The following is a 15,951-nucleotide window of genomic DNA, read 5'->3' on the forward strand; positions in this document are numbered from 1 at the left end:
CCAAGCAGCCTTGCGAGGGCTTCAGGTTGGATTAAGCCTAGGAGTCAACTGCATTCATCTAGAAGGCGACTCATTAATCACGAATAATGTCATTAGAAAAAATGATACACCAAGTTGGATATTGAACCAATGGCTACAACCAATTAGAAGCCTATTAGAGAGATTTGAAGAGTATAGAATTAGCCACATATACAAAGAAGGCAATTAGGAAGTTGACAAGCAAGCAAAAACCAAACTAGATATAACAAGAATAATGCAAGGGTAATTGCTCACAAAACCATTTTGAATGAGGTGGCTAAAATCGAGCTACAACATGATAATAAATGATTAAAGGTAGGTAAGTAGCAAGATAATGGGAGCATGTGAATGACATCATGAGGTGGCACCCGAACAAGAAGGGTGTACCTACAAGAACCAGTGCACACAAGGCAAGATTAAATGCTCGTTTTTAGTAATGTAACTCGCATGTGAGAAAGGAAAAAATAGGACACTTGTCATCAATCCAGGTGAGATGAAAAGATTTTTTAAGCAAACTAGTGATTAAAGGATGATTTTTGGACAAAGAATAGCATCATTGCAATGCATGGCATTCGGTTACAAATAGCAAGCGAAGGTGAAAAGAATATCATAAAATTGCAATTTCCCTATCTCAAAGCAATGAGCGACTAGCAGCAAGATGGATACACCTATTGTTGAAACCACAAAAAGGCAATTGGCTTTTCTGGGGGAAATTACTGACAAAAGGTTGTTAATGGTCATAGAATCTAGTAACCCCCTTGTAGTTCATGCGGTGAAGAAGGTTCTGGGAGTGGAATTCATGCGAGCTTACCACAGATACAAGGTAAACTCGAACATTCCAACCATGTTCCTAGCAGTGCTAGTGTATATGTGAGTGAATAAACCAAGGGTCAACAAATTAACCCAAATGGTCTTCTGGCATACTTTCCTTGGGAAAATTGATGTCGCTCTGGATAACATTGATGGAAATTTGAGAACATCGCTCCCTCATAATTACTATATGCAACAAGGCAATGGAGCAGAGGTTATAAAGTATCCAGTGGTGAGGACTCTGGAACCTAGAGCCCTCCAAGCAAGCTAGCTTGAGCACAATAGAAACATTGAACTGCTGCTAAAAATCTTTGAAATGTTGGAGGGTTTGAATGCAAGGTGGTAGAGGAGATACATCAAGGAAGAGAGACTCAAAGGTCATAGAGACATTGGAATAACAAACAATGGAGAAGTGGACCCTGAAAACAACTGGGACCTGGGTATGGGAGAAGAGTGGATGGCAAAAGACTACGGAGATGTGGAGGAAATTGTTGAAAGTGAAGTGCGCTCGACATGTGGAACGAAACAACATGTCATAGCAAGGGCAATGGTTGCACGCACAATGAAAGAATGAGAGGCTAAGGAGCTGACAAAACCGAAGGAGGAAGAGGAAGAGAGCCATGGGGATGTGCCTAAGGAATGAGGAATTTTAGGGTTTGTTTACTTGTAATTAAGATATGGTTAGAAAGAATGCCCATTTTTGTATCAATGTTGTCTTATTGTAAGCAAATTATAGAAGAGCCCAATTTTTGGTAGCGATAATGGGCTCTAAGTATCAACCCAAATTTTGAATTTTGTAATGGGTCGGGTAGAAGATCATGATAGTAACAGACTGGATATAGCAAGACAGAATAGTTTAGGCATGGATATAAATTTCTTCATATGACAAAAATGTAACATCTTTTATCAGATTAATATATAGGGTGCTGCCCCTTAGCAGCAATTTACTTATCAAAAAAAAAACTATACTAAAATTCAAACAATTTATATATCAACACAGAAATTTAAAAACTTGTCATATTCCATAATGAAGTTACACAAAAAGAAATAGTTTCAAGTATTTTTTGTAATCAATTCAATGTTCCTAATTTTTTTCAAATTTGTTCAAATACTCCTCAAATTAGGCAATATTAAACTAGCATGCTACTTTTTAAGCCAATTTTAATGTGTAACATCTTCACAACTTTTTCTAAAATATAAATATAGTAGTGCCACAATTTTAAAAAAACAATGAAATAAACAAATGAATTGTTTATAAATATGTTAAGATTAAATATTTGATTTTGATAAGTTTTAATGTTTAACATTTGTAAATTTTCTTCTTCAACTACAAATTGCAGTTTTCATCTTATAAATAAAAATTATACAAACAATCAAATGGATATTAAACAAATTTTAAATTTCTTAAGCAATGAATATAATCATTTCTTATTTATGCAATATTATATTACTGTTTAATGATCCAATGATCGTATAAGAAAATTTTGATATCTACCTTATCGAATACAGTATTAAATGTCAAAAAACACTTTATTGACAAAGTTCATATTGTAGGCACCTATATGGTGCTGAGTTCAAATCTTCGACAATACAAAAAAATAAATAAAAATACAGTACTAATATTTCAATCTAATTAGTATTTCAAAATGGATAAATAAACAAACTTTTAGAAATGCTATAACTTGTGTTTCAATTATACCAAGAATATAACTAATATATATATATATATATATATTTTAATATCAACCTTTAAAAAATGATTTTATTTTATATTCTCTTATGGAAAATTTTAAGATAGTGGCACTTAATAAGTGAAACTGGGTAAATTTTGCACTCTTGTTGATTGTCTTAGAAATTCAGACATCGAAGAAAGGAAATAAAACAATAAAGCAATAGCATCATAACTGTTCACTTACCCAGTCTAATTAGACCATATACCAGCGAAGGGGCAATTGATGTTTTGGTAAGTCGACCCTGCTCTGCTTTCATATACAATATTACAATTTTGTTAAAACAGGCTTTTAGATATTATACCAAAGGTATAACTATCCCAAATGTCGAGTATACAGTGCACATTAAGAAAAACATAGCTACAACTTGGAATGGTAGCATACTGTTTCTCCAACATGGAATATGAATGGAAATAATGTCAATGCGAAGCTGCAAACTCCACCAAATGAGAATATTGGTCATCAACATATGACTTGACCTTGAAGTTTGGACCATCACGCCTCTTCTCATGTTCTTGAGATGGAGAAGTATACTTGATACCAATTACAGTTGCTAAAGCTGAAACATATGCCACATAAAAATCTTAGTTGCTTCTACACCTTGGATGCAAGTAGCTATAAATTTAATATGCAAAATAAAAACACCTCAAATCCAATGGCCGAATACTATCATCATTATGAAATTGCAATGAAAGTACAGTAGAGTTCAAGTTTATCTGAGTTTTTAGTTACAGTGCTAGTTCCAAAACCTACTCATCAGTATACTCTCTCTTGGAGAATCAACCCCCATTAAGCAAAACAAAATCCACGATCTTCATACAGAAGTAGACATACACAAACCTCAAGAAGATGAGAGATCATCCACATGAGAGGATCAAGAAAAATATGTACTAACCAAAGCTACCAAAGGAACGAAAATGATAATTTATCAACACTAGATAGAAGGCTTCGCTTGAAATTTGAAAAACAAAACATCCTACAGAATCCATCATATAATCAAGAGATAAGTATCACAGTGGTTTCACTTAGCTACATTATGAATTCTTCCGTAGAAAACTGCAAAAGCCACATTGGTTTAATTGGTGTGCACACTATTAGAGACTTGGAACTTAGTATATTTATGAAAAAATTAGGCTATGTATTAAAACAATATGGCATTTTACAAAAACGCAGTCCTTGGCAAAAGAATCAAGATTAAATGGTGACTAAAACAGCAATTATCAAGATACAAAAACTTGGATGTGACCCGATTTACCATGAAAGCTCGGAGTAAATGTATATACAACCATCGTTAAACTCTCCATTAGCATGAAGATTTAGAAAAGGATTCTGAAATAAAGAAAGAAAAAAAACAAAGACAAGTTTCAAGCAGCTGTTAGTGGCATTCATTACATGTCCACCTTCATTCCTTGTGACTGTTAGGTCCCGGAGACAACTAAGAGAGGGGGGGTGGGGAGAGAATCAGTTGTCAAATAAATTTGAACCAAAAACTTATTAACTTAATGCTTAATACAGGTAAACCAGTTAAGTATGCCGGTAGACAGTGTTAACAGTAAATTGCTATACCGATAAGGATTAATGCATGAAACATAAACATAAAGTCATCCACAACACATGACACCAATATTTGTACGTGGAAACCCTGTAAGGGGAAAAACCACGGTGGGAAACCTTACCCACAATCAGATGATACTACTACAAATAGTATGTGTACATAAATGGGGTCTGCACATGCAGAAAGGCCAACAGCCTAGAGCTCACTGCTCAATCACAAAATGGGAGTCACACTGACTACAGTTGGATGGTTAAATCCAATAAGAATGTACTGCTCAAAATAGCATCTTCATATGTTGGATTCAGTACCGGTGTAATGCTGATATGCTTCTACAAAAACCTAACTTCACCTTCAAATGATGTCTTCCTGTATATCCCTGCTTGATCTCGCATATACCTTCACTTAATTCTTTTTCGCATTCCACACTTGATCTTACAAATAAGATCTTACATTTATACCATACCCTAAGACCAATTTTAGTAGGTCGGCTCTACAAGATATTACAATAAAAACATTTTACAAACAATATAATATCCGATGCAATAACCGATTGAACATGTCGGCTTAATGCATTTACAACAATAATAAATCATCTCCATAGCGTGCCATGCTGATATGGAAAAGATAAACCTGCCGGTGTAACCCTAGATAACCTGGACCTATTTGCCAGTAAAAGCAAATATGCAAATATGAATATACCAATGATTATTTCTTCAAAATAAAGTGTCCACATGATGTCTTTGACATTACCAAGTGTCTTCCATATCATTCCAGGTACCGGTGAACAATATATCCTTCCGGTGAACCATATACCAGTAACTGTTGCACAGTTTACTTGCTTGCCGGTGAATGTTGCTGGACCTCCAAAGTAGGTGTATTAGTAGGTGTTGACATCAATGACAAAACCATACCAAAATACCAACAGTGACTGCACAGAAAAAAGAATTTGATGGTCTTGTAGAAGATTTATGAAGGCATTGGGAGCAGTCCACTTTATATGTCTGCTGGTCCATAACAAGTGAATGAGGAGTCACTGCCTTGCATTTTGCATAATGGTTTGCTGCATAGCCCCAATAAACTACTACTTTCCTTTCAGTAGTGGAAATGATCTTGATTGCCTCCACTCTGCTTTGTAAGCTCTTAAAATTGTTGGCGAGGTAGCAGATGCACCACATGTTTTCATGACATTAGGACGTCATGAATACTTGCAGCTTGCAGATGTAAACAGTAAGCCAGCAGTTTCATTCAAATTTCTTGCATTTCTTTGTCAGGTTCTTGATCCTCAATTCTCCCAGAAACCTCTAATATAGCAGCATCTCTTCATTACTTACTTCATGAGGTGATGAATGCTTTCAGGTTGCTGAAGTGAACATTTGATCAGTAACTTCATTAAAATCTCTTATATTCTTCATCAGATACTTAAGCCAATCCTTCTAGCAAACTCCAAGAGAGCACATTGATATCAGACACTACAAGCTATGGGTTGGCTTTATGTTGGCCCGAAGCATGAGGGTAGCTTAACAAATTTACAGCAGTGTTCAAACAATATGTTCCTTGATGGGTTGATTCATCAGTAGGATTTATGAACTGGCTTTGAGGATTAGGAGTTCTTGGGATGACGTAGAATGTAGTGCCATGTGTCACCATGGCAGTGTGGTTTCCACAGAAATTTTGTATGTAATTTTAAGATCAAAACTTTCAATTAGTGAACTTTTCTCAAATTGGACAACCCAGTTTCAGAATTTTGGAAACATCTACAGTTAATAATCTTTCAGAAAAATTAAGTGGAAAGATTTTACAGTGCATCCTCAACTTTACAGAGCTGAAACAACCAGCCAAGATCAGTGCTCCACAGGGACACATCCCCTACCTTGTCACCTGCCGTCCCCCACAGGAAACATTCCAGGGATGCAGGGACGAGCTAGTCAAGGTTGGGTTGAGCATGTAGTCTACACAAGTTAAATACTGTTGATTGGGTAGCATATAATTTTCAAGTAGCTCATAGAGCATGTACTTTTCTATGTATAATAAAAAACAACCAGTTATCCAAATTCTTCTTGTTCTTCGTTAGTCTTGTGCTTCTACTCTAGGCATTTGATAGCTGATTTTTCATTAAACCTATCTACCATTTTCCACAACCAGGAGTTCTTTAATCTCTTGAAGATAAAGGTGATAAAAGAGCCTGTGTTGCTACTCCCTAATTTCAATAAGGATTTTCATGTCGACTATCATGCCACAGAACAATCAATACAATTCTTAGTCAGACGACCAACTGCATTCTTCAATGAAAACATGAATGATGTCAAGAAATACTTGGTGATGACCAAGAGTTATGTGCCGTCATCGAAGCTTTGTAAAAAGTGAAGGTATTGTTTGTTTCCAAATATTGTCGCACATCAATAGCCAAGTGAAATTTAACTACAACCATGTGAGATGGCTAGAGTCCTTGCAAGTTTATTCATTTGTGTTGAAACATGGGTCCAGCATGTCAAATGAAGTCACATACACCTTGAGTATGAAGCAAGTCTTGTCCACAATAGCCATTGAACTAGTGGACATGGAGAGATGAAGGACACTAGCAAATCTGGATTTTGCAAATGCATGTAAGCCATGCATAGAAACTTGAAGTTCAATGAGAGAGAATCACATCAACGAATTACACAGTTCTGGTCTAGGAGGCCACTTAAAAAGTGATATAATAAACACAATGCTGGAGGACAATATTATGGCCAAATTTGTGCAAATTTGTACAAGCCTTTGTCAATGTCTGATAAACCTTGAGATGGACTATTCTTAGATTTTGTCCTTCTGCCAAAAACACAAAAAGGTAATGACTCAATTTTTGTAATTATTGATAGATTCTCAAAGATGGTACATATATTCCTTGCAAGAAAACAAATGATGCATCAAAAGTGGTGAATTTACTCTCCAATGAACCAGAACGGTTGTATGGGTTGTCTTAGACCATTACTTCTAACGAAGACACTCTGGAAGAAGCTAGTAAAAAGAGACAACTACGTTTGTGCAAACCATCTATGGCAAATGGTCAAACAAAAGTTGTCAATCAAAGTCTTGGTAAATTGCGGTGTTTATGGGTGACAATCACAGCCTATGGAACTTGATGTTGACACAAAGATTAAGTACAGCAATTCTGTCAAGAAGTCAATTGTAAGAGCATTGTTCTAGATTGTACAAGAGATTTTCAAGAGCTGACACATACTAGTTGAACAAGGACAAGGAATAGTGTGTTAGCAGAAGACTAGAGACTTTGCACAACACATGATGAAAGCTCATACAAAAATCAATAAATAGTTGAAGAGGAATACCAAATACAAGTGCCAACGGATGTGCATAGAAAGAGAAACACTTACTCAAAGGGAGAGTAGGTCATGGTGCACATAAGGAAAGAAAGGCCCCTCTAAGGAACATACAACAAATTGAACCCCAAGATGGACCCATGTAAAATTGTACACATTCTTTGAGAATGCATGTGAAATTGAGTTGACGAAGGATTGGATATCTCTAGTGTAATTGATGCATTGGATCCCAAAACCACAGGTCCATAATCCTAGAACATTTCTTACATTCAAAGCTAGGGAGCTGTCATCAAGAAGGTTGAGGGTTAAAGGCCAAAGAGCAAGAGCGAGTAATCTCTCCTACACTTTGCACATACTTTAGACCCAAGAGGGTATTCCTAGAGGTATTCTTTAAAGGATTTTAAACCAATTGAAATGTAGCATGAATGCAACAATCAGCAACTATACCCAATATTTGTCACTAACTGAAGACAAACTAGTTGCAAAAAACCCTATAAGGTAAGAAAACACCTTGCACATGCACTATAGATAACAACAACGTTTTAATACCCTCAAATGATTGTATTTGACATTACATGTGCAATGGCAAGGAGCAGACATGCATGACATGATTCTTTGATGATATAACTAATTTTGTTTGCTTAAAATTAGTTCCCTAGTTTACAATACTAAATCCTGAACACCACACATAGCCTAAACTAAATCTAATCTACCCCTACTCTAACAAGGATGAAGGATGTTTAAATGATGAATGTTTGGTCCTCCACCAATATACACTGGTGCCTACTTCATTGTGCAACAGATTCATGAACAGCAAAGAGAAAAGAGATACCATTAAGCAAAGTATCAACAAAACCAAATATGTATCTACATACAAATCAAATATTACATCTCATATAATGGACATTCTTAATAATCTATCACTAAAGTACAAAAAATCCATATGCAATAAAAGAACGACCTTGCCAAAGCATTTGAAATGCATTAGATGCAGCCCCACATACATCAAATCCTCATTACAATCACACCAACAAATGTGGTGAGAGGAAATACTCAACTGTGACTATACATTTCCTTGAATCATTATGATGCAGAGGCCTACCCAAAACTCCTAATAACAAGCCCAAATCAGGTTAGGCTAGTGACCCTTCAACTACTCACAAGGGCCCTGCAAGGAAGGACTCTACACCTTGGATGAAACTACACACACATTCCCTAGTCTTAGGCCTACTCAAGATGAGTAACAGGCTTCAACTCTTCAAACAAGCTTTACCGGTCAGGCTTTACCGGTATGATGAGTAAAAGACTTCAACTCTTCAAACAGGCTTTACCGGTGATCCCCACTCCTTGGGATTTGTAATTGGGTCAACACACAACATCTAAGATCTCTTTCAAGCACTGGTTTTGATCTTGGGTGTCAAATCCTTATACCCCATTTGTAAACCTACCCCTCCTACTAGTAGCCCTTCTAGACCGGTGTTTTGGCCTTAACTCAAAAATATTCCACACACCCATACAAACAACTTAGCATTTCGGGCACCCCTTTGGAAGATATACTGATCCCCAAAATTGTTTGGTCAGATCTGTAAATATAAGGTCTGCTCCTTCAGAGGCTAAGAGACGTAATAGGGGCAATTAGCCCTTTTTTCCAAAGCAACTACCTCTACCGGTAGACCAAATGAAAAATCAACTTAATAGGCATGTGGGGGGTAGTGAGAAACTTCCAATTCCAAGGTTGCACGCCTGGAATCCATCGCTAAGACAAATTATGATGACTGTCCTAAAACTTGTCCTAGGTAGTCACATAGAGATGCCTACCTAAATCTGTTCATTTTTCCACACAACAAAATCTTCCCTGCAACAAAACATGAAAACACTAAAATACAAAGGCTTATCCTGCATCCCTCTAAAGGAAGAGTCTTCTAATGGACCGGAGTGCAAGACAAAGCCATTTTGGTTCAAAACCCTCTCCAAACCCTAGATTTCCGGGTTACAGTCAACAGAATGAAGGTTTCTCTCTACTCTCAAACAATTAGGACCTCAAACCACCACCAAAAGAAAACTAATTCATCACCCTATCTACTCCATGGATGGTGGGGTTCCAATCAATCCATATAGTCACGTAGAACGCCTGCAAACTCAAAATTTCTGGGAAAACTGAAGTATTTTGTGTATTATTGATTCTCAAGCTCCAACTACAACCACCGCAACCTTGGGAATCGTTCCCACAAGGCTTATACAACTCTCCAACGGTTGCCCACCAAATAGGGAGTAGGTTGGAGCCGTTGAAAGGCTTCCCCAACCGAATTACAAAAAGTTGCACTTTTGCACTCAAAAGTTGCATTTTTGCAATTTTGCTCACAAAGTTGCCATACTTCCTAAGGTTGCGATCCACACACATGGACCAACCAAACACACACAAAACATGTCTAAAACCTATTAAACATGAATCTAATCCATCTACTACCCCTCTTTACCACATTGTCCCAATTGGCTTCTCAAATTGCCTAATTGGTGACATGGGCTTACATGGTGGGGTTTATTTGCATACATGAAACACAAGACACTCTAACACATCCTAATGGTCCTAGTCTTCACCCTCAAGGTCATGAATAGCTTGTTGATGAGGTGCTCCTGCACCACATTACAAATTACCATGAAGACATTTCATTACATGTATATGTGCTTTACAAACCCTTCCTGCTCTTCAAAAATTGTATTCCTTCATTTGCAACTCAGACTAGCAACATTTGATGTCCTAGAATCAATGGTAGACATTCCCAAACCAAACAATTGGCTCAATGTCCAACCCTTTGAATATAGAATAAACACATACTTATATTTCTCCTGCAACCAAAATGCACAACCACTACCAAAGGGCATGCAAATTTGAATTTAACTCAACAATCCTTGAAATGGCACACTACAGAGGTTGCCCGTACCTCACAAGTGTTTCTTATCATTGAATCAAACCAAGAATTCTGCCCAAACGAGAATAGGTGTACCTGAAAGGCATAGAGGAATGTTCTTCTAGGACTTGCAAATGTCCTCTATAGTAATGGTGCTTGGAGCTGAAGTAACTAGCATGAGAAAATTCCCACAAACCCTACAAAAACAACCTTGAAAGGGCGTACACCATTAACCTTGTAGGTAAATCACCTTGGAGTTTAAAGCAAGTAGGTGAAATAGTGGAATACTAGGGTTTCTACATTGAGCATGAATTTGGCAAGACTATTTGTCTTTGAAATGTGTCAATGAGTTCATGAAATGGCAAACTCTTAAATGCCTTCCTTCTCTTAGTTCTCTCTTCTTTCTCCAAGTTTTGGGCTTGTTGCACACCTTGCTCAACTTTCGCAAAGTTTGCAAACTCACGAAGTTTGCAACATTTGGAACTTAGCCTCTTCTTTGTTCTTTTTGTTCTCTTCAACATGTTGCACTTTAAATGAACTGAACTCACAAACTTATGTTGCAATGTCAATAAATTCACGAACTCACAAACTTACTTACAATGCAAACCTTATCTATTTCTTTGTCCTTTTTTTCATGCAATGTCCCCTTCCTAAGCACTAATAGCTTGATGATCATTAGCCTATTCTATGAGTTCCCATAGGCTAACAAGTTAGGGTTACGAAACTCTTAAAAGATGGACGCCTTAGCATGAATCTTAAAAGTAAAGATCAATCAACAATATCCATTGTCATCCCATTGATACTATCATCAGAAATATGAAAATCAAAAGGCTTGTCAAAGAAAAAGAACCTTTGAATCCCTCACAGAGAAGAAAGCACCTGCATTATGACGGGTGGAGTCCACAATGGGTGAGGCAGGCAGATCCCAAGGTTCCTTAGGAGGAATAGGACTAGGGTTATCCCATCGGATTTGCTCCAAACAAAACTCAATACATTTGTGAAACGGATTGGCTTTATTTCTACACGTTGCTATGGTTTCAAGGTTTAGACAAGGATGCTCCAACTCCTTTTCATGTGCCTCATCCTGAACAAACCCAAGTGCGTCAAAATGCAAGTGAAGGAGAAGCAAAAGTAGATCAAGTCTTGCTTCCTCCTGCCTCCATCTGCTGCACGATCTCCACCTTCCTTAACCCTATTAGGTTTCTTGCCTTTTCCTGTGCTCCAAATGCACACACCTTCCTTAACCCTATTAGATACAACATTTTTAGTGGCAAGGTGTGAGGGTATTTTATTCATTCTTTCCATGAAATTTGATGACCTTGAGACGACTTGATTCAACCTTCCTAGCTTCACCCATGTACACTACAAACCGAACCCAAACAAATCCAAGTCTACTTTGTAGGCCTTTCTCTAAAGCCACAAGGAACCTAGACCAAGACACAGACTGGATATGGTTGCAAAGGGGCTAAATCGGTAACATAGTTTATTTGGCTTGAAATAGCGGAAGTAGTTTTTTTCCTTATTTTTATACCTTTTTTAGTGTTTTGGTTTTTTTCCTTATTTTTATACATTTTTTAGTGTTTTGTGTTCTTCCTAAACAAACCCTGAGTAATAAATTCCATTTATACAATTACTTTGCCACATCAATCCCGATTGAGTAATGCCACTACAATATATGCCATTTTGATTTCACTCTAACAAAATTGACATTAAATTATCAGTTATCAACAGTATTCTCAGCTCTGTATTTAATGTTGTGCATTGTATGCAAATTATGGCCATATATATATGGTCAAATCTTGCCTTACCAACACGCAAAAAAATCAGAAAAAAAGCTGAACAAAACAGTTTCAAAACAAGGGAATTGAATGCAATCTGGTAGCCAAAGTAAAAAGGAGAGACCTTCGCCACAACCATCAGCAGTCAGACCAACAAAACAAACTTAAAGTTGTCAGCATTACTGGGGGAAGAATGTAAATGGTATAACAAAATAACAGCAAACCAATTCAAAACAGTCAAATTGACAGATGCCTCATCACCAAGCAGTAGGACTCAGGCAAATGAATTTTTAAGATCCAGAATGCCAATACACTATATCAGGTCCTGGCCTGTCATATTTACAGCAGGGAAAGAAGGACTGCCTCTAATTGTCCTTTTGAGTTTAAAATATGTAGTTAGTACTCCACAACTTCAGAAAAGAAAAAGCAACTTTTTAAAAAAGAACATCAAGTACTTTTACAAATTAATCATCAACTGTATGGCTCTCAAACTGAAGAATTCAAGGAAACTGAAAGCAATGTTATAATATATTATATGCCTAGAGACATTAGTTGGCCTCAGAATCAGGAACTAATTTAGGACTACTAAATAAATCAGAACACAGTAACTGCAATAACAAAGGACAAACACTTACTATTGTGTATACGTCCATACAAGAACCTCTCGCCTCTCCAAAATTCTAGAGGTCTTGATCTGATTCGTGTACTACGCCTGACACCACTTTTCCATAAAGTACCTGCCCCTGAAGATCCCAAAAACATTATATAAGCCACGTGTCAATTCATAATCTCAATACCTAGTATAGCACACAGCAAGTTTAGATAATTAAAAACCCTAAAGCTATCTAAAAAACCATTATAAAGTGTTTGCACTAGAACAAAATATGTCACTATTTTCAAGTAAGAAAACTATCCTAGTCTCAATTATAAAGTTGTATACTGATTACAAAGTAAAGTACCTGCAAGACTTTGTCGACGTTGATAATCAGACTTTTTATTTTTCCTCTTAATAGCCACTATCTCATTGGATATGACTGTATCTTTCTCATGAGCATCACAACCACTGACTTTTGAGTTATTTTTGGATTGCCTCTTTGCCCCAGACTGCATACACAAAGCATGTATTTAAATGCAATAAAAGAAACAATTCCAAAAAATCATCAAAGTAAAATTTGAACTAGAAAAACAATGGAACTTGTTAGATGATTCTTCACCACAAGCGTGTCAGTTCAAAACTTTAAAATGGACAAGGAAAACTAAATTATTTATTGATTAATTGAAAGTGAATCCTTAGTAATGCTATCCAAAACCAACACAGATTGATATATAAATATCCTAATGAGTAACAATAGCATAATGCATTACATTCATGTATCAAAGCATGAACATATCTTTTTTAATTATAGACAATCCAAAATAACAACACATTTCCAAGCTTTTGAACTGCCCTCAAAACCTACAAGATATTCTGCAAAACCACTTTTTGCTATGAAAATTTCAAATTGAATTGTAGATCTTTGGACTAAAGGAGAATCAATTGGGAATGAAAAGAGGCTCATGGATTATCAAAGGAGCCCAGTAGGCAATCACACAAGGGTTAGAAAAGAAAAAAACTAAGATATAAAGGAAGATCAAGAGAGGCCAAAAGAAGGATTATTTGAGGATTGGAGGAGGTGGATCAGGCATAGGCAGTTTTCACCATTAACTCAATATGAAATCCAACTTCATGAAGAAAATATATACAAAGAAAAATTGTGCAAGAGCTTTTGGGTTCATGCACAATCTTGTGTCACCCAAAAATTATGATTGTCCTATTTTGTATTGTTCTGAATTTTGTTTGTGTTTGCTGGTTGGTTGGTTGGTTGTTCTTTATTTTTCAGGGCTTGGCAGTTATAAACTTCGGAGTATCTCCAAGACTTTTTGGCTGGGCCCAACATGGGAGGAATTCCCACACTTTACTAGCTGTTACCTATATGACATGGTATTGAGGTGGGATCTGCCTCACTTTACCTGTATGAAATTCTTTGGTGGCAACTCCTTCCTGCTAAGACCTTTTGTGACATTTTCACACATCGCCCCATTACAAATGGGGACCCCCACTTTTTGCTTTGCTTTAGTGTTTTGCTTGGCAATACTTTCATAGTCGTTAACCTTTGCTTGTGAGAGGAGGTTGGTTCTGTCAGTTAAGGAATTGAGGTCAGGTTGCTACGAGATGTCAAAATTGCAAAAAAAAAATTCATGTAGCAAGAAATATTGTCAAAAGTTCCTAAGTTGTCAATCTTGCTAGGGTTGCCGAGGATGTCTCTGGTTCGGGTTTGATCGTTAAAGTAGTAAGATTGCTTGCAGTTCCGTTAGGAACTGAAAGCATATTGCTTTAAAAACCATAATGAAGGGCAAAATTGGCTAGGTGAGGAGAGATGCCTATCTTGACACCTTGTGCAAACACCTCATTAAAGAGTGCCAAAGCTAATCCACCTCCAAGTAGGCTTAAATGATCCTAAACCTATCATTGAGCGAGGTCAATGCATCAAATGTGATCAGAGCACCTTCAAATTTGTGAGTAAGATTGAAAATTGCTGAAGTATAGAGGTGAGCACATAGTGCATGTTCGCATGCGCAATGCACCCTATGTGGTGCACAAGTAGGTGCAATATGCACCCAAGTTAAAACTCTTTGAGGCACCACCAAAGCAATCTAATGACAAAATTAAACGCAAAACTCATCCAAGACTGCATGGCAGAAGGCAACGAGATCGTGAAGTTCAAAGACAAATTCCATCAAAGTTTGCCCAAGTCTTGGACAGGGCACATTATGCAGCTCCATATGTATTCTCCGCCATGTTTGTGCAAGCATACTTGCATTTTCTGCCCATGCACAGTGCGCCCTCTTTCCTATTGTGCAGTTGACCTTGTAGAATGCACCAAGCCTTGAGGTGTCAATTATATCCAAGTGGAAATGTAAGAAAGACATGAAAAATTGCTTAAGTCTCAGACATGGAGCGCACTGTACACACCCATATGCACAGTGCACCCCCCTTTCTCTTGTGCAATTGTCCTTGCAGGATACGCCCAACCTTGAGGTGTCAGCCATATCCAGAGAGCGAGGTAAAGTAAAAAAAACATGAAAAAATTGGACTAAGAGTTGCATAGGGCGCACTGTGCAACCTTATCTACACTATGCGCTCAAGGTTGTGCATGTGCATATGCACAATGCACTCTGCTCCACGTCCTTGTGCAAAGACATGTCTGAAATGCGATCCACTTCTTGTAGTGTGGACAGCCCTTTTCATCCCGCCTTAGGCTGTTCCAGTGACATCAAAAATCAGACCTGCAGAGAGTAAGATTTAGAGGGATGAGGCCTGACTGAGCATTTTGTATTCCACTGATTTTTCAACATTATTTCCAGGTTGAACGGGTGTTGGAGGCCTGATTCATTAGGTATCGGCCTTACTTGTATTCAGTTCATCGTGTATGATGTTAAATCTTTTTATCTTTCAGGTTCTGATGCAAGGAGGCAGGACAGATGAAGGAGAGCTGCGAAATTCACAAGCAAACAAGAGCAGAGCAGAATATGACATGTGAATTTCAGACAGATGAGTCTGAATTCTCCACGAATCAGGTGTTAAGGTCAAGATGGGAAGATGCAATTATCGTTGGGCGTCCATAACAAGGTAAATTCCAGGACAATAGAAAGCAGATTTGATTTATTTCCTTCATTTTCAGTTATCAATTATACATTTCCAGGATTTCTAAACTTGTTGCTATAATTCTGATTTCTTGATACATTTCCAGAATGCTGTAGATCAAATCAGAAGTTATCCATGTTCATGTTTTC

The 15,951-nt window shown here is 37.2% G+C and overlaps 1 protein-coding gene across 4 annotated transcripts in view; it reads right to left on the reverse strand.

Moving 5' to 3' along the window:
* Positions 1-2,636: 2,636 nt before the first annotated feature.
* LOC131052855 (centromere protein C) overlaps positions 2,637-15,951 on the reverse strand; it is an 81,411-nt gene continuing 68,096 nt past the window's right edge. For all 4 annotated transcript variants that reach the window (XM_057987495.2, XM_057987496.2, XM_057987494.2 and 1 more), the window contains exons 9-11: positions 13,077-13,221; positions 12,753-12,860; positions 2,637-3,117 (exon numbers count right to left, since the gene is read on the reverse strand). In XM_057987495.2, coding sequence (XP_057843478.2) covers positions 2,978-3,117; positions 12,753-12,860; positions 13,077-13,221 — 393 coding nt within the window. In that variant the 3' untranslated portion in view covers positions 2,637-2,977. The remainder of the gene's footprint in view (positions 3,118-12,752; positions 12,861-13,076; positions 13,222-15,951) is intronic.

Source organism: Cryptomeria japonica, chromosome 6 (assembly GCF_030272615.1).
Source record: "Cryptomeria japonica chromosome 6, Sugi_1.0, whole genome shotgun sequence".
Lineage (NCBI taxonomy): Eukaryota > Viridiplantae > Streptophyta > Pinopsida > Cupressales > Cupressaceae > Cryptomeria > Cryptomeria japonica.